This window comes from Eucyclogobius newberryi, unplaced genomic scaffold (assembly GCF_026437365.1).
Source record: "Eucyclogobius newberryi isolate DKJ021-1_F unplaced genomic scaffold, fEucNew1.0.hap1 SCAF_22, whole genome shotgun sequence".
NCBI classification, from domain to species: Eukaryota; Metazoa; Chordata; class Actinopteri; order Gobiiformes; family Gobiidae; genus Eucyclogobius; species Eucyclogobius newberryi.
Window position 1 is genome coordinate 12,280,081 of NW_027315857.1, and position 24,822 is coordinate 12,304,902.

Here is a 24,822-nt window from a genome sequence, read left to right on the forward strand (position 1 = left end):
ATTTCACAGAAATCATTATGGTATGGAATATAATGGTTTTAAACTATCTCGACGATTTTGTGGCCTTCAAAACGGGAGCCAATCAAAGCACAGTGATCACTCTATTGCGGAAGTTGTTGCAATCTCCATAAAACTGGATTGGTGTAAACCGCTCTAAACCCGTGTCCTTTTCGCTGTCATCCAGGCTCAGTTGGTTTTGTACATCGGTACACTGCGTCAACCCCAAAGAAGGCGGAGATAATTGTGTTGACATCACCGATGATGATTGAACGCCGATGGTCGCAGATTTTCACGCCTCAAATGAAGTGATTTCGCTATCACGGAGTATATCTCGATGCAAAGCTATCCGTTTTACAAAAGGCCAGGTAAATGTACTCAAAATCCCGTGTGCACGTTCGTGGTGGTTGACTTACAGATTGGATTTCGGCTCAAGCTGGTGGCGCTATTGTTGATTTGAGTTTCTTTTTGGGAGAAGAACACCAACCAAGGCTTCGATCTGTGTTCATATTTTTGATATTCACTTATGCCCGTATTTGCGTTTTAAACTGAACCGCATGCTGAATGTGTAAGTTGTTGTATTTGCCCATTATTGTTGCAAACTTGCCTTTTTCCACGCAAACTATATTCGTGGGCTCACACATCATGTCACACATTCTCAAAGCTAAGCTAACATTAGCCTTAACGGGATTCATCTAATGTATTTTACGCTTAATGGGCGTGGAAAGTCGGCACAGGTGTTGGCGCTGTCAATAAACCTAAAGTGAGCCTTGGACGTAGGCATTTGTGTTCAGATCGTACTGTGGGTGTGTGTTAAAGCGTTGTCTTTGTGCACAGGATCCCAAATGAAAGGGCATTGGTGAAGCTCAATGATGTATCGACCCCAGATGCGGCTGTACCAGGGCAGTCTCTGCTCACAGATAAATCCGTGAGAGGCCAAAGACGACCTAAATGGATTATCCAGACTAACCACGAAGAGCGGGGATTTACTACATAGGAAATAATCATAATAATCTCTGCTACAATGTCTGTCTCTGTAAGTACCCCTTGCATGCTTTTTCTATTTAAATAAATGTTGTTCAGCAAGTCATTACGTTCACGTTTGGTCTGACTGATCAATTATGAAAAATTAATGTTTGCTATCAATGCATAGACTACCAAGATCCTACTACTGTATCCTCCTCTCCCTCCTTGTGTTGCCTCCATTACTGTTTGTAGGGGTCCCACATGGCTGAGGCTTTAGTTGTCCCCAGGGGCTTGGTTTAGAAAATGAAAGGGGGACTGACTCTTTGGCTTTAGGTTGGCAATTAAACTCCCCACAGTGAGGGACAGATGTGCCCCGTGCCCCTCCCCCCGCACCCTGGTTGAGCTCATTACCATTAGCCCGTGTCCATTCTATCATTGATCTGCTCTAACTGCTCATCTTTATCTCCACTTCATGGCTGACAGAAATTAGATTCATTATAATAGTCAGTCCATTTAGATTTCACTTTTGTACTGAACACTATCTAGCTGCTATTCCACTTCAGAGTACAAAAAGTTTCCCTATGTACTATTCAGCCTGCTTTCCAAAGCCCTGACAATCAGTCGTTTCAGTCTCTTGCTCATTCTATTAACATATGAATGATCTGGTCTGTGGCTTCTTGTCTGTTAATACACATTCATTTCATTGAGTCACTGCTTTTTAAGCCATTTCCCTGAGACCATTGCTGAACTTTTTTTGTCCTCTCTGCAGACTGTATTGGCAAAGGCCTTATTTGATAACACAGCAGAGAGCCCGGAGGAGTTGGCTTTCCGTAAGGGGGACATCTTGATGGTCCTAGAGAAAGAGCAGGCGGGTGGCCCAGGCTGGTGGCTTTGCTCTCTACATGGACGGCAGGGTATTGCTCCTGCCAATCGTCTTCGCCTTCTGCAGACTGCCCCAACCCCAGGTTCAGACGTTTACTGTGGTTCTAATGAGGACTCTGTTTATCTGTCACCTGGTCCTGCTTTTGCCCGAGTTGGAGTCAGCAGCAGTGCAGAAGATATAGACGGAGTCTACCGCTCTCCTCTGACTGTAGGAGAAGGAAGGCCAGGAGAACTCCGCAGAACTGAAGGTGGACGTCCACGTTCCCACTCGAGTTCTGGAACTAGGGCCCGACCTGAGTGGGATTTTGGCATAGCCGGGCGTCCTCGCTCACCTTCTTTAAGAGAAAGAGGAACAGACATATCAGGGACACTGTATCAATCTCCAGTAAATTCTTTCCCTGCAACGCAGCATGTAAAGCAACCAGGAAGTGTTTTGACCTCAGAGTCCGTTTACCTCACTCCCAGTGGAGTATCACGGTCCAGTGATGATTCACAAGAGGACAATACTTATTTAGTGCCCAGAGAAACTGTTACTGATGACTGCTACTTGGTACCTAAAGGTACACCCCTTGCAGATGATGATGTTTACCAATCACCAACTGGAGGAGTAATTTCAAATGGATCCTCCACTGTAAGTGGTTCATTCCAGCCCAAAGTGGCTCAAGATGCACCTGGATTCTATCAAACTCCTAAACCGCTTTGTACAAACCTTCAAAGGACTCACCAATCACCTGTTCAGTCATCGCCTAAATGTCTGCTGAAGGGGGCGTCTCTCATCTCAGCTGTTGGTAGGGGGAAGCCAGGCATTGCCATTCAATGTGGTTCTCCTTTACTTGTTCGAGCAGCGCAGGGCAGGCGTCCTGGTTCGCCTAATTCTGCCCGTAAGCCTCCTCCCCCAGCCCCTCCAGTACGAGGTGTCACTAGGAAAGATGTACAACAGTCATCGTCACTACCAGTTGATTCTAATTCTGCAGCCAAGGCCTCATCAAAGAAAGAAGACGATGTACAGAAAGTAAATGTTTCCAGGGAAGAGCCCATCAGTAACAGCAAAGAGAAAAGCACCACTGTACAGAACATTCAAGGAGAAATGTCAGACAATCAAGGCAGCGTGAACGACCAGGTAAATTGCCTCCCACTATTTGCTGATACACTTAAAGGAGAGAAATTGTGCAAAATCAACTTTTGAGAGCATGTAACCATGTTATAATTGCTTTCCCTTCTCATTTATACACTCGAAATTGAGTGATTCATGCCTGATTGAGTAATCTCTATTCCCTTTCTCAAAAAAATCCACATGCCCATTGCTCTGTACATACTTCGTTCTCAGATTAGTTTTTTCTATAACAGTGATCCACAAGATTCGCAACCCTCTCCATAGGCAGCGTGGTCCAGCTGCACAGTGTTTTGTAGTGATGACATTTGATGGCGATGCACTGCAAATAACTTTCAAGTCAGTTGTTTTGTTGGAAGTAATTTTAGTTCAATATTGAGATTTGAAATGTCCAAATAATATAATAAAGATCCATGGGTATCACCGATTGCAAGTAAAAAAAACAAGAGCATAATATGTCTTATTTAACACTGTACTAAGAGGTTGATTCACCAGTAACTTGCACATGAATATTTGATGTGTATATATGTATAATTTGATGTGAGAAACTTATGTCATTAAAGGTTTATGATACTCCTCCAAGTGGAAGGTGGAAGCGTACAGCACGCTCTTCTCTCCCTGAAGATGAAGGCATCTATGATACTCCCCGTAGTGTGCCACCGCAAAGTGATTCAGAAGTGGAGGTAAAAAAAAGAAAAAAGTCACTTAAATAAGCTGTATTAAGTAAACCTTTTTTACCCACAAAATGCTTTTACTGTTTCTAAATGCCACATACACTTTTAGTTGACCATTTCTAACATCTAACACAACAGTTAAAAGGAACCAGGCAGCCAAAGATGACTATATAAAAACATCTCCCCACAATTCTTCATGCTTCTTTTTCCCTGCCCCCTGCTCCAAGGCAAAGCCACACCTGTCTCTTCGGGAGCCTGTCTATCCAGTCCAAGGGCTGCTGCTATTTTTTCTCTTTCACACCCATCTGTTAGGGCCATGCCAAGGCCATATTGCCACCACTAACGCAAGGGCCACCCTGCCCCCAATGGATTCCTTCTTGTCAGTTGACCACATCTGCCAGCTGAAGTAGTTTTTTCTTCCACCTCTCTGTAATTACTGTAAACTAAACTGCATATTCAGATGTGGCCCACTTTTTGGTGACTGCTTATTCCATTTCAGATTAAATGTACATGGAATTTCTGTACCAAAGACTTTAAGCTTCTTCCCCTAGCAAGCCTCTACTCTCTGACCTCTGTCTGTCCAACGACAAACACTTTTAATTTATTTCAGACGATTTATTATTATTTGTATTATTGTTATTTATCTGATTTAATAGTGTTTTTTTTTGTTTTTTTTTCCTCAATCTTAGGTCTATGATGTCCCAACAATCACTCTGAATGTATGTACTTCAGATGTCCAGCACATTGGCTCAGTACCAGATGAGGTTGATGGAGTGTACAGTGTACCAACACTTCCTTTAAGCCAAGAGAGCACATCTATTACAATCGCTTCTGAAAAACGAGTGAGCAGTGGAGACACCTCTGAGCCTGACTGTGGCATTTATGACATGCCTGCATTAACTGCTGAAGTCCTTCACCTCACGTCCTCTTCCTCCTCCACATCTACTCGAAGGCTCTCTGTTTCTAGCAATGGCTCGGGCGATGTGCAATGGAAGACTGGTCTTTCGAGCCTTGTGCATTCACTTTTAACCACAGTGTCTTGTTCTCCCTCAACTCTTCCATCAAGAGACCTAGCCACTTCTTTGGCTGAAATCTTGTCCACATGGAAGGCCAATCACAATGGTGATCCTCCTCCCCCCCTTCAACAGGCTTGGGCCCGTTTATCGGACCTTTTACCTGCGTTGTCAGCAATTGGAAATGCACCTCCATCTGAAGGCCTCCTCACGTTGGTTCAGCGTTCTCTTGAAGAAAGTTCCCTTTTTTTGCAAGTGCAAAGTCGTCCTCGTCTGCCGTCCCAAGATTCGCTTTCACGTCGCCCGCTGCCTGCCCTGCCAGTGGCAGAGGGCATGTCCTCTGGTGTTGGGATGGGCCCCCGTAAAGGTAGCTGGATACAGGAGAGACCCCTGCCTCCAACCCCGCAGCCCAAGTTTCCCTTGCTACCTTCTCAGTCCCAAGTGACAGTGACTGTGAGTTCTAGTGATGGAGAAGACGACCCCAGTAATGAGTATGCAGGAATAGGTATGACTCCTATCCCTGCCCCGATATCCTCTGGAGACAGCGTGGGATACGTCAAACTTCAGGTAATTTTGCACAGCTAAACTTTTTCTTTTTTTTTTCCTCTGAATTTTACTCCAAATAAACTTTCCTGTTCCTTCTGTAGGGTAAACCTGATCTGCCTCCAAATACACTGGCTGAAAATGGACACACCATCAATGCAGAAACAAGGGTACAGCACCTTTTTTGAATTCATTAGGCTACAGGCATGTTATTCTATTCTAGTATAATAATTTAGCTTTTTACATTTCTGGTACACATGTGTTGCCTGAATCTTGGGGCTTTTTTCTAGTGAAACATTTCTTGCTGGATGCCTTGGTTACGCCATTTGACTGCCAACAATTGGTCACTTGTAAATCTTCACAATCTTTCCTTACATAGAAGGGGGCTACAGAACTACAATAGTGACAGGACAGCATAGTCATTCTTTCCTCATGTTCTCTAAAATGGTCTTGTCAAAGTCTGTGTGACAAACTTTGAATTGGGTCATTCATGTCTACCTTAACGTGCACATGTTGTCTACTGATTTTACACCATGACAAAATGTCTTTAATACTCAATTGATTGGAGCTGCGGCTGTGTGGGGTAATGCTTGCTCTTCCCCTGTCGCACTGCTTTGTCTTTTCTCATTTACCAGTAGATTTATTTATATGGATATTGTGCATCTACCTACTCTATAGAAATGCATCCAGTGACCCTAACATTTGTGTAATTGTTGGCATATACATATTGTAGTGAGAAACTGTTGTGATATACCTTGAATGGACTTATGGATTTATGAAATAATGTATTGAGTTTTCGCTTTTGATTTATTCCTGTAGATGACTCCATCACCACCTTTGCCAGTGTCTCTGTCTCTGGAAGACTCGGAGCTGCTGTCCTTTTACTCTTCTCAGAGCTTAGCCCATCTATCCTGCCTCGCAGATGCCATAGATGTTCTATTTAGTAGTGTACAGGGGAACCAACCTCCCCGTATATTTGTTGCTAGAGGAAAGAGTCTTATCGTGACTGCACACAAGCTGGTGTTTATTGGTGACACCCTTTCCCGACTCCTTTCCTCTGGAGACCTACGTACTAAGGTGTGTAGAACCACTCATCTTCTTATATCATCAAAACAAAGCTGTACCATGAATATGTGTTTTTTTTCTCTTTCTCATTTTAGATTAATACTTCAGGTGGAAGACTTTGCCAGGCCTTAAAAGCAGTTGTTGTGGCAACCAAGGGCGCAGCACAAAACTACCCATCAGTATCTGCCACTCAGGAAATGGTGGATTGTGTAGCTGAACTCTCACAGCATGCAGCAGGATTTTCAACTTTGCTTCAGCGTCTGGCAGAAATATCATCATAATAGAACTACTCAACCATTTTTTTTTTTTTTTTTTTGAAGACATTTGTTTTAAGGGGTCAAGTTACAGTGAAGTGGTTTTACCTGATCCTTCATTGTTTCTAATGTGTGGTTCATTGCCTTTGTTAATAAGATGATCAGTGTGCTTTCATGTCACACATGTGTTTTTAGTGTTAACTTATTGAATATGATTTTCATTCTGTGTGGACGGTTTAGCGATGCCCCTTTTCTGTAAGCAAGTCTTTCCTTTCCCATTACATACAGAACATTTCCTCCCTTTTTCTATTTATTTAGCCGTAGTATTTGGTCTAAATATGTTTGAAAAGGAGGCCTGATATCCTAACTTTAACACACTTGTTGCCTGTAATTCCTGAATTGCCTTTTGTGATAATTTTTGCTTTCTTAATTTTGTGTGAGCTAGAAATTAAGAGATCCTTGTTTATGTTGCACATTTGGCATGTGAAGTACTGATTATACAAATACAGAAACGATATATAACAAGCAGTGACTCTGGGGTGAGGGTGATTGTTAACTAGAAAATGGCCTAATCCTGTTCTTTTCCCACGGTCACATGCAAGCCTCATGATGCGTAAGAAACCTGTCTCCCAGGTTTAGTTGTCTGAACATGTCTGTTCTAATCTAGGCCTGCATTTACCGGTAATAACTTTTTCTTCACCATTTGCTAAACAGTTGAAATCTGAGCATGGGTTGGATCGACTACACTACAGGTCCAGACTAAAATAACTTATGTCATATCAGATCAAGCAGATCAATTTCATATACCTTGGGAATTATTTTAATTTATTGTGTTTTTCATGCCAAACGTTACTATTATTACCATGCTGTTCTTTTCCTGTTTGCCACATTATGCCACCTAGTGTTGGAGTCGACTATTACCTTTAGGTATATTACTACCGTATTACGACACAACTGCCATTCTTTAGTTGTAATTGTGCTGTAGAAATTATTTGGGGAGTTTGCAGCTGTCCTGTTTGCATGGCTTTAATTTACTTAAATTTTATATATCCCAAAGTTTACATAAACCTAACAAGTTACATTTTTAAGGCTACAAATGTCTGTTTTGGTTCATTTTGTAAGATTTTTTTACATTGTGTATATTTGTTTAATTACTGACTGAGGCAACACTTTTTTTACAGTGATGCAGGTCTGAGCACTACATGAAAAACAATTTTATTTTACTTTGGTTAAGATGGCACAATGCATTTTCGCAAATAAACAAATATTTGAATGTTTTGTGCGTTTTACTTTACTTTTCATGGATTCGAGGAAAATATTCGTTCTTGACTTGAGGAATTCGGATATAATTTGAAGAAAATCTATCAGTCGATTTTAATTTGTTGTTGTTGTTGTTGTTATTGTTTTATGGCAGTTGGCATCCAAGTGTTGCATTACCGCCAGACTTTAAATGCTTTTGAACCATATCTGAAGTCTATGCTTTGAACCCACCCACGCTTTGAACACAGGACATGCGACTCGGGAAAAGCCGAGTCTGTCCGAAAAGTCCCGAGTCGTGACGCAGGCAGCAGCCGTAGCGACGCTTGTTGGACAAGCCGTTGGAGGAAAATGGCGGACGACGATATTACGCTTGATGGGAAACCTCTACAATCGCTCCGTGTAGCGGATTTAAAAGCTGCTCTGGAGCAAAGAAACCTCCCCAAAACTGGGCAGAAAAATACGCTCCTAAAACGACTAAAAGGGGTAAGTTTTTGCTCATGAAAGCTTCTCTGTCGAGTCTTGCTAAGTTCAGCAGGAGGTAATAGACGTCGGGGGTTAACGTTGAGGCTAGTGTGATAAGCTTGAAGCGGGAATACATAAATTGGTAAATGTGTGCCATCGCACGTGAGCAGCCATCTAAGTTTGTAGTTATGCAATCACTGCTCAACTGCTTACTGCTTTACTATAGAGTTGTAATAACACAGTGCAATGTGTTGCACACCCGGTCTGTAATGTGCACCTGTCAAATGTAGGCCTGCGCCGCTGAGAGTAAACTGCGCACACAGTGTTCAGGCAGAGGCGCGCACTGTGGACGACACTCTCCAAGTAAACACATTGTTCATTTTTGGGGAAAAAGTTGCTGTTCATCGTGACTTGACTTTACATGCTCACTTATATAATATATTCCTTTTTATGCTACGTTAATTGGTAATATTTAAACTAAGTAGAGTCACTGACACAATGACCCCAAATAAGGATAAGGATCAGTGTAAACCATAAACAAAATGAACCACAATAATGAGTTGTATATATTAATTATTGAACCCTCAACAGCTCAAATGTAATATAGTTACTGAAAAAATACACACTATTGAGCTCCATAAATATTGTTCATCTATCATGTTTTGATAGTAAAACTCGGCCTACACACAGAGGGTGGCCATCTTCAGATCACAAGGGAGAATATGCAAATGTACTCTCCTCAAAAGTTGGCATTTCTAGTTCAAAGTAACAACTCGCTTTACACTTTACAGACCTTGGCTTTTAGGCCTAATGTTAAACCAATGGAGATTTAAGATGCTAAATCCTACACTTTATAGTATTCATGTCAGAAGTATTCTGATACGGAACCTCAGCCCAATTTTTGTTAGCCCTCAGGTTTTCTGCTAAATTGTCCCAAATTAATTAGTAGTACTTTCTGCTATCATAAATTAATAACAAACATTTTTATGTTATACAGATCTAAAATGAATGTTTTAATGTTGTTTATGGCCCTCCGCTCTCCAAAGGTTTCAAAATGCGGCTTCTGTGAAAAAAGTTTGGACACCCGTGCTATAGCGTAATAATGTATTTTCTTGTAGTGATACTGCAGGACTTGTTCTACGACTCTTTTGATTACTTCTTAACATTGTTTTTGCTAATGCTATGGACGTTTTTATGTTTAGTATGTCGCAAACATGAACTTTTTGGCGTTTGATCCCGAGCTCTATTCTGATTGATTGTATGATTTAATTCATGGGCCTAATTTGCGTTCCTGTTCTATCCCCATTTTTTGCAGGCTCTTATGTTGGAAAACCTGCAGAAGTCTTCTTCTCATGGAGGAATACAACCCAATTCCCAGGTTAGAAGGTTTTTGTGCTATTAATAACTTTACCTAACATGTTTAATACTTTGCTGTGTATTATTAATTGCGATTTTTAAATCCATAGATTGGAGAGGAGATGAGCCAGAACAGCTTCATAAAACAGTATTTGGCCAAACAACAGGAGCTTCTCCGTCAGAAGCTAGAAAGAGAAGCTCAGCTTGATGATGAGGAGGAGGTTGATGGTATGACGACTTTTCTATTCAATAGAATATTCGGTTAACTCGTTTTGTTTTATCACATTTACATCATAGTTATTGTCCTTCTCTCTAAACAGAATGCCACACTGGGGAAGAAAAGGACAATTTATTAGAAAACCCAGCCTATGACTCCAAGGTGAGAGGAAATTAGCAATGTTTATTACTTAATATGTAAAAATTGCTACATATTAACATTTTAATATGTAAAATTGTTTTCATTGGTTTAGATTACAGTATGGAATGACATGCTGTATTTTTATCACACAATTTTTTCTCTGTATTTACTAGCATTCTCAGGCCAAGACAGAAGATAGGCAAGTGGGGGGATCATTTGGTCATGGCCTAATGGCTTTGGGTTCTGCCCTGGGATCTGGAGATGGTGTATATGGTCTTCATGGTGTAGAATTTCAAGATCCTCCAGGACCAAAGTTTCAGCATTTTTATCCAGGACAACAGGAACTTCCAGCACCTTCTCCACCGCGGGCTGTGGCCTCTCTGTCAGTACGTGTGCTTGGGGAGCCTGATTGCCAAGGAGTTCCTCCTGCTGTACCCCGGATTCAGGAGAAAGCAAACACAGCACCCAGTGAATCAACTCCCCCTGTTCTTCACCTGAGTCGCTCTGCAGGAGTGGCATCCGCAGCCCGTGAGGACAGTGAGGAGGGGGAAGGAAGTGATGACGATAGCGATGGCGATGACTGGGGACCCGCTGCATCTCGCAGAAGCAGCAGAGTTGCCCCCCAGCCACAGCCTCCAAGTGCTGCTGCCGCCTCAGTTAGATCCAAACGAAAGCTTCAGCCTCCACAACACATCCCTCCTCCCCAGCTTCAAAGCCCGCTCCAGTTACGACATCCCACTCCTCCTCCCTCTCCTCCCCCAAACCTTTTCCCCCTCCCAGACACCCCAAAGCAGAGTCCACCGGATGCTGATCAACCCTCTGGAGAAAGGTCAAAGGGGGGCGCTCTTCCATCTGCTGCTATGCAAAGGCAGGACTCTGACACCAGCTCACGTTCCAGCAGCCCTGAGCCTCCTGCAAAGCGTCAACCTGGGCCTCTCTCTCTGCTGGTGCACAAGATGGAGTCAGAACAGGCTCTGGATGAGGCTCAGTCCACCTCAACTGCCAATATGTCAGGGGAAGAGTTGCAAACTCCAGCTGGATCTGTTAGCACTGTGGCTGTCAATGAATCTTCACCGCAAAGACTGGACAAGAGAAAGGTTGAAGAAGAAAAAGGAAAAAATGATTTGAAAAGCAATGAAAGAAAACCACCTGAAAGACAAGAGAAACAGAGGGACAAAAAGGAAAACAAAGAAGATGAAAGGCAAAGTTTAAAGTTGCCAACAAGGCAGCAGGCACCAGACACCAGCTCGGCTAAAGTAATGACAGAAGCCCAAGATTCTGATTCATCATCAGATTCTGACTCGTCTTCACGCTCATCATCTGAAACAATGGACGCTTCAACCAGGCAGATAAAGGTTTGTAACGAAGCCATATATGAATTATTACTTTTTTGCAATATTGCAAATTAGTTTCTAATTAAATAAACAAATTTCTGAGCACAGGAGGCACACCAACGACAAAGGAAAGATGAGATTGCCCGGTCTGAAAAACACCTTCGAAAAAGGTAAGTACATGTTGACAACAAGCGTAATAATAATGATTATGTACCAAGGTGTGTTGTCATGGGATTTGTTTTTAAAGGCGGTATGGACGATTTTTCGGCGATTTGAGAACGCAGGCGGAAGTGCGCATGCGCACTCCCCCTTGCGGACCGATACATCACACACGTGCGTTTGTTTATTAGCGCAACGGAGCGCATCGCATCGCTCGTCTCCCGTAGATTTCTGTCCACTTCTGCGTCAACTCGAACTGTCTTTCTCCGTCTTCATTTTGCCCCGTACACTGAGGGAACTATATTATGATAGATCCATGCGCTTAGGCACGCGGAAACGTGGGGACGAGCCTGACGCGGCTGCAGGTGAGCGGTAGGTGCGTTTTATGATTGATACGTGGCAGGACAAATGATTTATCCACGCCACGAGGAAATATGATAAAAAAAATTGCTGAAAAAAATCGTCCATACCACCTTTAAGTATATCATTTGAATATTTATTGTAAGAGCAAAACTACAAGATTTTTTTTATTTTTTTTTTTTCACATTTAAACAGTTGCAGATACACACAAACTCTCTCTGCCCAGTCACTACTTTGTACCCTCAAGTGATCCATTATTATGAATTCCAATTCTATTCCAAGTTTTGGTGACCATGGTGCAATGGTCACCTTGCTGACGTCAGTTTGATTCCTGGGCCGCATTTTTATTTTTATTTTCTGTGTGGACTCTGCCTCCTCATAGACCGTAACTTGGCTTGGTGGTCTAAGAGTAAGGGCAGAAGGTCAGATCTGTGCTTGTTTCCATGGAGATATGATTGGTTTACCAGTTTTGTTACCCAATATGATATAGAACTGATCTTTCTCAATGAAGATTGTTCTAAATGTTTGACTTTAACTTTACGGTATATCTCCACGGAGTCATGCAGAAGCCATGCTCACCACTAGGAATCATACAGTGTTGCTTTATTGTAACTTCTGTTAACTACACACGTTCATTAGTCAGTTAAAAAAAAACAATTGTCCCAATATAAACAGTTGTTCAAAACAGCAGTTTTGAGCGTTTTTGGGCGTCACACAACCGTTCACGTGAGCATGCTTTTATAGTGAAAATCATCGTGCGGAACTGGTTGTTTTATATTTTAGCGAGCGTGACTTTGGTCCCGGCAAGCCAACATGGCCGTCATGCATGCGTTGCATCCCTGATACCGACGCAGTGTACGCGAAGCAGCAGTAGACACAAACGTGACCGGGATTTTTTTTTTAATTCGTTCCCTAATTTTAACCCACAATTGACCGGAGTCATTGTCGCGAAGAGGAGGGGTTTCCTTGTGTGGTATCTTTTCACCCTGGGCGTTATGCTGTCGGAAGGCAACAAAAACGGGTAAGAATGAGCCAGAAGGCGGCACAAGGCTGCATGTAGCTGGCTCTGGTTTTCCTCAAACCAACCGGCTTGCTGTCTACGATGTTACTCGACGTTACATACCAAGATGGCAGCTGCATGTACATTAACCATGAGTTGGCTAGCTGATTCTTTTTGCCACTGTAACATTATGTCATGTACGGATCGTGAGAGCGTTACACGCTAGTCCATGTGAGCTGCGCGAGTTCGGAGCCTTTTGTTGGGTGCAGAAGCAGACAAGATTTTTTTGGGGGTGGGGGCACGACTAAATTTGCCCTTTATAATTCAGTGAATTCTTAGCACCCTTCATGTTCATACTCAACGATTTTGTGAGACTGGATGGAATACAGATTATGGCTTTCACACAGGTGGCTGAAAGTCCAGCTTGTTGAAGACATGCGGGTAAATTATTCGCAATCACCCATTGTAGTTTAGTGAAAATGCGGCATATTTGTATTTTTCAGCTGTGTAGCTGGTTGTAGCTGTAACCATCTCGGTTGTCAAGGGAGATCATTAAAGTAGACATCTGTTAGCTGTAGTCAGTGTGAATGGGTCCTTATGCTGTGATATCACTCTCTCAGTCACATCAGGACTCACCATGTCCTCTGGGAGTGGGCTAGGTGTTTCTTTTGCTTCATGAATGTTTTTGTTTTACTTACCGCAGATTTTAAATCTTAAGGTTTACAACCAGAGCTTACAACGTTAATGTATTTGTACAATTTTGAAATGCAGCCATGTCCTTGTTTGGACATGTATTCTTATTCTTAAATGTTTTGCATCTATGCTTGAAAGCAGCAATTATTTTTATTTGGCTCACAATCAAGATGAGTCTTTGACACAACTTGCCAGACCTTATCTCCTACATCAAGGACAAGAAAGGTGATGCAGCCTTGAGGCCTGTCTCCCTATTTACAGTATAAATCTGAGTTTCAGCCTCAGTTGGATATACTGGATTCCCACAAATGATGATCTAGATTTTTGGTTTTTGCCATGTGTAAAGCTAATTACTTATAGCAGTAGCTTGGAGGGTGGCTCTCCTGTGCCTTCACTTTTTGCAATATTACAGCAATCAAATGGAAAGAAGGCTTTATGTCATCATCTGCATCAACGTCACAGACGAGACAACATTTGTTTGATTGGCTGTTTCTCTTGAAATATACAAGATGGACGGTCAGTGAACCTGGGTGTCAGTTCTCTGCTGTGGTATTTATAGTAAGAGTGACCCAGATCATTGGTCTCAGCACCCTTCCTCTGCCTCCTTCACTGTTTTCCCATCTTTGTTTGTCCTGGACATCATGCTTATTGTTTGCGGTGGTTCTTCTTTTCCATCTCTCCTTCCAATGCATTCACTAATGTCCAATACATGTGTTACTCTTTAAACAGAGAACCCAGAATTGATTGAATGTGTTTGTTCTTGTATTGTTGTGTTCTACAGTGAGGTGTCAGAGCCTAGTGCAGCTGCCATCACTGAAGAGGAGCCGGACTCTGAGAGCTCCATGGCTTTGCCAGCAGCATCTGGGGCAGAGCCAGAGAACAGTGAGGGTCCTGTGGAGGAGGTAAGTTCACTCTGGGTGTGGGACGTTCAGGAATTTGTTCTGTGTCTCGCACTAACTTGTGTCCTCCTCCTTTACATCTTGGCATGTTCTTCACATTTAACCCATAGAGGAATCAAGAAACACAGCCCAAACATGCACCAAACCACACTAAATAACGATCAAGTTTGGGTTGTAATTGTATTTCTTTCATCTGATGATTAGGGGTGTAACGATGCATCGCGATTCTTAAATATCGCGATATGTATCGTACATGTGTCTCAAGCCAAATTGAGAGCTGCATGCTGAAAAACTATAGTATATCAGCGCCTGGGCCATGTCCTGTCAGCCTTCTGAGCGCATTTCTGTACTAATGTCACAAAAACAAATGCAAGCATTAAATTACTATCTCCTCATACAAGCTTGTGTCACGACACAGCTTTGACTGCTCGTGTAGTCAGAAACTATTCTCTGCACTGAGTGACACGCCGCTCTGACGGACAGAGCGCATGCGTGGACAAAGCAGACGGTGATCAACAACGTGTAAATATTTCCATCAAGTAAATATGGCAAAATATTTCTGCTGCAAAGCGCATAAACGCTTGTTTATGCAGTGAAAAAAATCTCACATGTGAAATATAATAAGCACAGGCCAAATGCATCAAGCAGTTCACCTTTATATGAAGAAGATATAGCCTAAATTTAAGTAAAATACAAGAGAGCCTATATTAAACCCTTTATGAAATAAAAACATGTCATAAACACAATTGGACTACAGTTGTGCAATTTACATGTTATCATTTACAATAACAATAAGTAAAATTTACTTAAAATGACTTCACAGGTTATTTGTAACCAAAGTGGGAATAATGACGTGATGAATCGGATGGCAGGTCCCGAATTGTGAATTGAACAGACTTGTGAGATCCCTGAATCGTTACACCCCTATAAGGACCAGATTGCGTGTGATTGGGTTGTGTTGCGATTGAGACCTCAAGACCCTTAGCTGACTTCTGTTAACCAGACTAGTAGTTCATCTCGTACACTATACGCTGCTTGTTTTGGCTATGCAGAGAGATGTTAAGTGCTGATTTTGCTAGAGGTTGTTGAACGACCCCCAAATTTCACTGCCTGCGCATCTGCTCCACTGAACTGCAGCACTCTCCTACAAATAAGCTCCTGTTGTTTTGAATGACAGTGTTTCCACAGCAGGCGCATGTCTGTGCAGTAGGACAAGGTTTTGCAAAGTGTCTCATAAGTTTACTAAATGATCTGATTTGTTTGATAAGACACAGCATGTAATTTAAAAACACTTTTAACAAGTCTGTATTTTCTTCCTCTGCTCGCACACACTTGTCATCTCCTGCACTTACTGCCACATTCTCTGCTTTATTTGCAATCTTACATTACCGTTCATTAGTGAAATTTTGACTGCAAAAAGCACTGAAGGATTCACTCCAATTTGTTTTATTACTGGTAATTATTCATATTGAAGGCCAAGTTGCTGAGGATATGTATGATATGAAGGAGACATTGTGAGGTCATTTCTGTTCCGTGTTATCCATTATATCTGTTCTATCGCCCAACTCTCATCCAGACTGCAACCATTACAGCAAACTTTTAAAAGCTTTAAATTATGTTTTGATAATCATCATTGACTTAGATTATTTGTTTTATTTAATTTATGCATGTCGGAGAAGTCCTGTACTGTCTTATAATGGAGATATTTATGTCACAGCATTTTGCTTGCCAGCTAGTCCCAAATATATTTCTATACAAAATGTGTTGCACATATTTAATGGCTCCTACTTTTGAGTCGTTTATGCAACTAGATTAACCCCCCCCTCCCGTTAGAACAGTGAGGTGGATGCTGCAGAATGTATCATTGTGTTTGCATGATTAGTTGTCTTTTTCCGTTTGCATGAGTAATGCACCTCACACCACATGGAAGGCTGTTTTTGATCATTAGATTTGTATACAATGCTTTCTCTCTGAGTTCACTTTGTCTTGTTCACTATCTGCCTTCTTTATCCCTATCCTCCCTCTGGCTTTTGTATCCCCTCATGAACACCTCTCTCACTATATATTTTATGGTGTGACTGCTGTTTAAAACCCCACTGATTGCTTTGTTATGAAGGTGCCCATGCCTCTTCCATTGCCCCTAATGGTACCTGCTACGTACTACTTCTACCATCACCACCAACACGATCACCTCCTCCACTCCTCTTCCTACTCCTACAAGTCCTGTCTCGCTAAGCCTGAGCGCAGCGCTGGTACCTGAGTTTAGGCCCAGAGTCTGCCCGTTTGTGAAACGCTGAACCAGCAGGATGTGCAGCTCTCATCAGACCAGCATCAGCAGCCACAGGGGCCGCCATGGCAACTGCAGCAGCACACAGTTGCCATGGAAACCCACACTGGTCATGGAAGCCTTTTCTGAACTGAACTATATTCAAAATAAGGGCTGAGGACACTTCAAAGGCCTACAGCGATCACATTCTGCATCCTCATTCTGGAACTTTCCCACCTGTAAAGCATTGCTGCCCTCTGCAGGTGTGAGGCTGTAAGGACAATGAGGAAAATAACCATCGCTAATTCTTTTGGATCAAAGTTTTATTCACAAGAAACAGGACACAAAAGATCCAAGACTGCAATTGTCTTGACTCGTCTCGATTTAACAGCTGGCTACATTTTGTGAAGGGACCAGTCGAATCCCTGTTCAAGTTGTTGGATGCACCATAACAAACTTTGACTTATTGCCACTGAAATGAGTTTTTCCATCCTATGGACATGTGTTGATGAACATTTTTCCTGATTCTGGATTCTGATTTGATCTGCCGCTGCATTTTTTCTGATATTATGGATGCTAGCCAGAATGCCACCGTTTGCACTTTGTGGTTTATTGGATCATAAGAAAACAACAGATTCTTATGGATTATTGTTTTGCTTTCATTCTTGATGGAGTGTTGAAAAGAACCTGCCAAGGCCTATGCTGTCCATTTCTTGAACATTGGAACTTTTAACATTTGGACATTCATCTGGATCCTTCTCAGTGCAGCCCTGCTCGTCTCACATCATGGAAGTGTACACTTGCTTTCCATAAAGACTTAAAAGTGACTTTTAGACCAACAGTCAATACGAAATACTGACCCTTGCTGAAAAAGGCAAATCAAGAGATCAGTTCCTGTCTGCTGACCATTCTGCACTCTCAAATCAAGCCCCGCCCATTCCTCTGCCTTGACTGATTGGATCCATGTTGCCTAGATACAGTGCACAATGACGTGCGGTGGGCCATAGTCGAGCCAGTAAGGAATCAGGTGTTAAATGGTACCACGATATGACTTATTCCTATAATTTACATTCAAATAGGATTAATGCTGTGAACAACTTTCTTGTATACTAAAATCCCCTTTGCACATTTAGAATTCCTTTTACATCAAACTTTATCATAAAATTTGGGTTTCATACAAATGTAAAAGATTTTTAAAAACATTAATACTGCTAAATACTGTAGGTCCTGAGACATACATTGAGGCGTTTCACCTCTGCTCATCGATTGTGCCTGCCCCAACATGTCACATGGCAATTAAACATAAATAATGCAAAGCACATGATGGGAATACACTACCCAATACCACTTTGACTAAACAGTCTTTGTAGATTCAAGTAATGGCTGCCTCATACTGTGCTTTTGCGAAGACAATGTTTCAGAGACTAGCCTGGATCTACTATTGAAACCCACTGTTTTGTCATCTTTTTATAATAGCATATTTATGCATCATCTATTAATTTGAGCTTTGTTTACCTAATCTGACCATGAAAAACAGATTTAATTTTTTTTCACTTGCTACTTCTCATTAGAAAACCGTTTTTAGTTGATCAATTTAAAAAAAAACAAAAAAAATTGGGTGAAATCAAACGCTTAAAAAGCTAATGCGTATATTAAGTCACTATGGCTACTGCGGAAGTGTCCTCCACAGCTTCCTAGTTTGGGCCATCTATTGTCAGAAGGTGACAAAGATTTGCAGTAGTTTCTTATGAAATCCCTTCATAGTCTAACTTTGAACACATCAGCTGTGAAAAACACCCACAATCTTCCCCAGCGCCCTCTCGAGTTCAGAGTGGGGACCGTGGAAGTGGCCCCAGACTCCTCGCGGAGCGATTTTCGAATGTTAGTGTGTTTTTAAATGGCAAATACAGAAACGGCCATTTTCTGTTTCTGGATTTGGATTCAACAGAGAAAATAATAACAAAACTTGGATAGATACATAGGTATTTCTGCAAATGACCCACTTGCATAGTTTATGTCTTGACTGAATATAAAGCTGCTGTTGTATGTACCCATAGAAGGGGAAACGCTGCTTGGTTATCTCGACTTCTTTGAGCAGAGGTGGAAGGCGGAAATGTGTCTGGAGAATCTGTAACGACCAGTAAACGTTAGTTTAAAATGGTTCAGTAGGAGCCTCCAGGGCTCTTGTTACTCCCCTGCCCCTCCCTCCTTCACTGTTCCTGCTTCACTCGTATCTGTGCTCATGTGTGCAACTTCAGGTTCTCATCTTGCCCCGCACCCGTGGGGTTTCTGTATTTTCTCTGTCTATTTCTGTTTCCAGAGCACCACTCCCAAGGCTTTTGCTGCCCGCAAGATATCCTTGACCAGTAAGTTATACCGATCTTTAATTCGTCCTCGGGTGCAAATCGTGAAGACACATTGATGTACCGGTACTTATAATATACCTTTTGTGCAGTACTTATTCTGTACAGGCATTAGTTGGTGACCACACATTAACCAGCCATTAACCTATCTCATATGTGCTCTGGACAGACAAGTGTGCCTACATTAAAAAAGATAAAATAATGTAACAATTAACACTCTGATTCAACTCCAGGCAACAAGATGTCCCCAGCGAGTGCAGAACGAGGAGCGAGTGAGTCTGAAGCGGCTAATGCCGGAAGAAAGCGACGATGGGGATCCAGCACAGCTGCCACTGCTAAGAAGCCCTCAATCAGCATCACCACAGACTCACTCAAGGTATCACAGAAATGAAGCAGGGCAAGAGAATGTAAACTGCACATACACAGTTAGACTGTTGCAGACAAGTACAAACTAAAACACTTCCAATGCTCAGTCAAAACAAAAATATTTACACTCTCCAAAATCTTCTCTCACCCAGCATCGTGCATCATTCTTTTCAGTATTTTGTTCAGAAAGTCTGGGTGATGTAGGTCTTGGTACCCATCCCTGCATGAGGTCCTACACTTTCCTCCATATTCATGGATAAATCAGCTTCCTGATTTATGCAGCATTTTGAGGAATTTTCTAATCTATCTTATCTGAGGCGTTCCACATTTAAATTTTTAGAAAAGTCGCCAATAAAGTAGTCAGTAATCACACCAGCCACCCGTTAGCCCAGACTACATTGCACGCGGTACAGCTCTGATGCGGTGACCACAGCCTTTCAGTAGCAATAATAGTACAAGAGTAGCTCTGCTGTGCAGTGCGATAGGGCTGCACACTTTCTTTCCGTTAAAAGGAAATATTCGGAGCCCACCGCAAGCCTTTTCTCTGTAATAACAATTAGTTATTATGTGAGCACATGGTCTCAACAGCACCACAGAGCTCCATTCCTATTGTGAACCATTCACCACAAGAATACTGCTCCAACACAGCAGCTGGAGCTGGGCCGCGTGCGATGTGAACCCAGGGTTAGCTTCTCAAACTTTCTGAAGTCCTCTGCAGACTGTTTTATGTTACTCATTTGAAATGCAGATTTAGTGCAAAATACTGTAAAACTCTCTTAAACTTACTCCACTCCTGTCACTTTTTCTACAGTCACACAAATGTCTTTAACCAGAGGTACGGGTCAAGTTAGTTCACTAAATAAGCCCATATTTTATTCAAACTAAAAGTGGGCCCAACTAATGAGTCAAATCCTCATTTAGATGTTTAGATTAGAAGAAAAGCAGTGGAAATACTTTTTTTGCCTATGGCAGTGGCCATTACTAAACTTTCACAGAGCTTCAGTTTAAGAAAATGTCCGCAAGCCAAGCTCTAGCACTTAACAGCATCTCTTTTATGTCACTTTTATAATATATAGAACATGGCAACAATTGGTTATTTGTCACAATTCAGCCTACCATTAAAATGAAATATTGTATTGCTTATTTAAAAGCTGATTTGATGTAGAATATAAAGCTGTGAGATCTGCTGTGGAGCAGAATTCTGCTTTCGCCCTGATCAGAACATTACAGACTTTCGCTCTGCACAAACCTTCACTGAATGCAGTTCCTCTCATTGCTCTAATAAGTGGACAAATTTAGTGTTGCAAACTCCAGCTGCGCTGCTCTCTGGCTGATGCAGGACGCTGGTAGGGCCAATAAATGATCATTTCATAGCAGGGTGAGATGGGGCTGAGAAAATGTATTCCCTTTTTTAAAGTGAATAATTGTGATCACAATTATCACTTAAATAATCATAATTATAAGTTTCTATAATCAAGCAGCCCTAATGTGAATGTTGTTTTTACTGTAGAGCATGTAAAATCGTAAGCAAAAGGTCTGTGGAATGACCTGATAAACTGCTGGGTAAACTTTGTTGCCTTTTTAGAATCCTAAAATCTCCATTCGTCAAGCTAAAAGGCTATTTCATTTAATTTATATTTATTTGGTCGGGACAGTGCATGTTGTTGAACATGCATGAAACACTTGATGCAAAGAGGGCGGAGTAGCAGTGGGCTAATTTTCATCCGTTGTCTCACTCTCACTTTCACAACACACTCATTCATACACATGTTTTTATTGGTAGGGGAAATAATTTTATTTTGTTATTGCCATAATATATTTTTTCTCGTTCAGTCGTTAATCCCTGACATCAAAGTCAATCAGGAGGCTGTGGTAGACCTTCCTGCAGAGGAGCTTCAGTATTCTGGGGATGAAGACACCATGGACAGCACCCACGACGACCAGGACAACGGCCTAAAGATTCAGCGCACGGTCACACAGGCAAGAAAAATGCCTCCCAAATACATTTCATACTTGGTAGTGTTATTGATCAGCCCCTTTTTTCCATCGACAGGTAGTTTCAAGCGATGGTCAAAAGAATGGAGGCAATGAAGAGGGTGAAGGAGAAAAAACTGATGGCGAAAAGCCCTTGAGAGTTTCCAAAGACGGAAGGGAGAGTAGTGTTTCTGAGGAGGCAACTGAGTCCACAACATCCCCCAAACTTGGAGAGGCCAAGAAAGGTGCAATGTTATGTTTCTCATATTAGTTTTGGCAAATTTGCACAATCTTACCACTAAGATGTCTTTTCTTTTTAGTTTCTCCCAGTGACACCCTGGTACGCCGATCCATCAGTCAGCAGAAGTCTGGAGTTTCTGTCACAATCGACGACCCCATCCGCTCAAACAGACAGCCATCACCGCCACGTGGAAAAGTCTCCAATATCATCCATGTGACCAATTTAGTGAGTTTGTGTTCAGATGTTGGGTAATCTCTTTATTATTAACAATTATTTGAATATTTCAAATACCTCAAGTTACTGAAATAAGTAGATATGAACTCAAGCAGCTTTTCCAAGGTTCTTTAGTGTCTGTGTTTATAAAGGAAGACCTTTTAATATTGCAAAAAAAAGATAATGAATAAACAGCTGTTATACCCTGTCTGTGACTAACAATGCATTGACAAGTCAAGTCAAGACACATAATGAACGTGTGTCATAGAAAAACTCAAACCTGAATGTGGATCAGGGGCAGTCGGGCAACCTGAGCACATTACTGCAACTTAGTAGAAAAAGCTTCAGTTGTAGTCATCTGGACTCAGTTTGAAAAAATAGACGTTTCGACTCTCATCCAAGAGTCATTGTCAATAACAGAATTTAGGTCGAGATTCTGTTATTGACAATGACTCTTGGATGAGAGTCGAAACGTCTATTTTTTCAAACTGAGTCCAGATGACTACAACTGAAGCTTTTTCTACTATGGAACACGCCTGGACGAATGAGGGATTACACCGACATTACTGCAACTTGCATTTTAAATTTTTTTAAATTTTAGTTTAGCTTGATCGGAGCCTCTTGTGTGTTATAATCTTGCTCTGTTTTGTGTAGGTTCGGCCATTCACCGTAGGTCAACTTAAAGAGCTACTAAACCAAACTGGAAGCGTAGTGGAGGATGGCTTCTGGATCGATAAGATCAAATCTCATTGCTTTGTCACAGTAAGTTATTGTGCTTATGTTTCTAATGTTATTTTGGGCTCCATGACACATCTTTTCAATTATCCATTCAGTATTCTAAAGAAGAGGAAGCGATTTCTACCAGAAATGCTCTGCATGGAGTAAAATGGCCTCAGAGCAATCCCAAAGTCCTCAGTGTGGACTTCAGTGAGCAAGATGAGGTTTTGTACACAACATTCTTATACAATCATAAACACGCTGAACATCACATTAAATTTGAGTCCAAATAATTACAACACTAATGCTTATATCAATGTTTTTTCTTCCAGTTGGACTTCCACAAAGGGATCCTTAAAGTCAAAAAGGAACCAGACCATAGCGTCCCATTGATTAGTGGACCTCAGAACCGTTTGCCTCCACTCATGCCAGAACGAGACAGAGAACGCGAACGAGACAAAGACAAAGACAGAGAACGGGAGCGCGACCGGGACCGAGGCCTGGGCGTGGTCCGGGACCTGTGGGCCGAGCGCCAGCGGGAGATGGAGCGGCGAGAGCGGGCCAGGGGGGAGAGGGAGTGGGACCGCGACAAGATCAGGGAGTTTGCTCGACCGGGGGAGGACACACGACGATCAAGGTCCAGAGAACGAGAGCGCAGGAGACGAGAGCGGGCCAAGAGCAAAGAGAGGAAGTCTGATAAAAAGGGTGCGTTGCTGCGTTCATCCACTTACAAAGCATTTTTGTCATTTTCCTTTTTTTAAATGCGAGTTATTGTTGTGTTTTTCAGAAAAGGGAGACGAGCCTCCAGCCAAACTTCTTGATGATTTGTTTTTGAAAACCAAAGCTGCTCCATGTATATACTGGCTCCCCCTCACTGAAGAACAGGTCAGTTTTTCTCTAGGCAATGTAGAATGTCGATATGTTCTGATTTACAACTGTTTACTTTAAGAAATTGAAAATAATTTAAAGCTTGGCAACAGTCTATTTACAGAGCTGTAGATTCAGTTCAAGTCATCACTAGGGCATCAACAGAGATGATTCAATACATGCCCCCCTAATCCGGCTCACGCCAGATTGTCTCACTTTGAATTGAGTTCTTCACATGAATCAATCTGGGAAGGTTCCCGCCAAAAGCAGCCGGGACGAAAAATCAAAATAGTTAAATCCAGTGTTCAGAAAAGCACAGTCTTTCTCATTCACAAATGTTCAAAGTTGTGTTATGTGCACATTTTTGAAAAAACGATCGTCTGTATTTCTCCTGAAATAAGCCGAAGTTTTGAATTCTGGTTAAACCACAATGCTGCTCTGTGATTGGTTCCAGTCCCGCCTGCGGGCCCTAAATGACATTTGATTGGCCCATTTACCACCGGTGCGGACTGCAAATGAATCAGCGGAAGCCTAACAAGATGGATTCTCAAGTGTTTGTGAACTCAGAAGAATTCATCTTGTTAATGCGCCCTAGGATGAGTGGTCAGTTCATCTAGTGCAGTCTCTTGGTGTTGAACATTCCACATTGAACGTTCCACATTTCATTTCACCGATTTGGTAATTTAGTTTTAGAAATGTACATTTTGCTGTGCCTGCAGTAAACTTCTGAACCAGGAAAAAAACACTACCATTAAAAAAAAATAATTAAAATCTAAAGCTAGACACAGCGGCAATCAAGATTGCCGTGACTAAATAGATGAACTGTTTAGCATGATCCTGTTTTTTTTTTTTACAGTATCTCTTAAGTTTCGTGTTATACTTTCAACAGGCAGCACAGCGAGTTTTGGCCCGCACAGAGCGCAAGAAAGAACGTGAACGAATACGTAAGGAGATGGAGGAGGAGGAGGAGAAGAAGCGCGAGGAGGAGAAGAAGGAGCGGCTTAAGGTTCGAGACAAGGAGATTGGGCCAGCTGTTGGTGGACCTCCTCGGCGCGTTTCTGAAGGGGAACGAGGCCGGGAGGGGGACCGGAGGCGGGACTGTGGTCGCGGACCCAGGCGCCTCTCAGCAGCAGGAAATCCACGACGCTCACGAAGCAAGAGCAACCCCAGGGAGCGGCGGCGCTGAGTGTCCCATCACAGGCAGCTTTAGAACAGACAGGAGGTCACTGGGGACGAGCAGTCGGTCTGAGCTCTGGTGGGGCTCCACACTACCCTGCGTTTGTTCTAATTGGTCTATTTCAAAGATGCTATGGTCTTCCACACGGTACCCACCTCGTAGAGATCACTTTCCATGAACACGCAGTTTTGTTCATGACTCTGTAGTGGTTCCTTTGTCTTCCTGCTGCAGATTACTGTCCGTCTTTGTCCT

At 42.2% G+C, this 24,822-nt stretch overlaps 2 protein-coding genes across 2 annotated transcripts; both read left to right on the top strand.

The window, feature by feature from the left end:
• The first annotated feature begins 186 nt into the window (after positions 1 to 186).
• efs (embryonal Fyn-associated substrate) lies at positions 187 to 7,778 on the top strand. The gene is made up of 8 exons (XM_072458526.1): positions 187 to 365; positions 835 to 1,033; positions 1,733 to 2,965; positions 3,520 to 3,639; positions 4,320 to 5,210; positions 5,291 to 5,356; positions 6,006 to 6,263; positions 6,347 to 7,778. The coding sequence occupies exons 2-8, from the start codon at positions 1,022 to 1,024 to the stop codon at positions 6,530 to 6,532; spliced, it is 2,766 nt and encodes a 921-aa protein (XP_072314627.1). The 5' UTR covers positions 187 to 365; positions 835 to 1,021; the 3' UTR covers positions 6,533 to 7,778.
• A 304-nt stretch (positions 7,779 to 8,082) lies between these two features.
• Positions 8,083 to 24,598, top strand: acin1b (apoptotic chromatin condensation inducer 1b). Its single transcript, XM_072458588.1, has 17 exons — positions 8,083 to 8,248; positions 9,543 to 9,605; positions 9,694 to 9,811; positions 9,904 to 9,962; positions 10,115 to 11,296; positions 11,384 to 11,445; positions 14,269 to 14,389; positions 18,973 to 19,018; positions 19,249 to 19,391; positions 21,215 to 21,361; positions 21,435 to 21,600; positions 21,676 to 21,821; positions 22,464 to 22,571; positions 22,643 to 22,750; positions 22,859 to 23,231; positions 23,314 to 23,411; positions 24,283 to 24,598. Exons 1-17 carry the CDS (start codon positions 8,114 to 8,116, stop codon positions 24,577 to 24,579), a joined length of 3,372 nt encoding a protein of 1,123 aa, XP_072314689.1. The 5' UTR covers positions 8,083 to 8,113; the 3' UTR covers positions 24,580 to 24,598.
• The last annotated feature ends 224 nt before the right edge of the window (positions 24,599 to 24,822 follow it).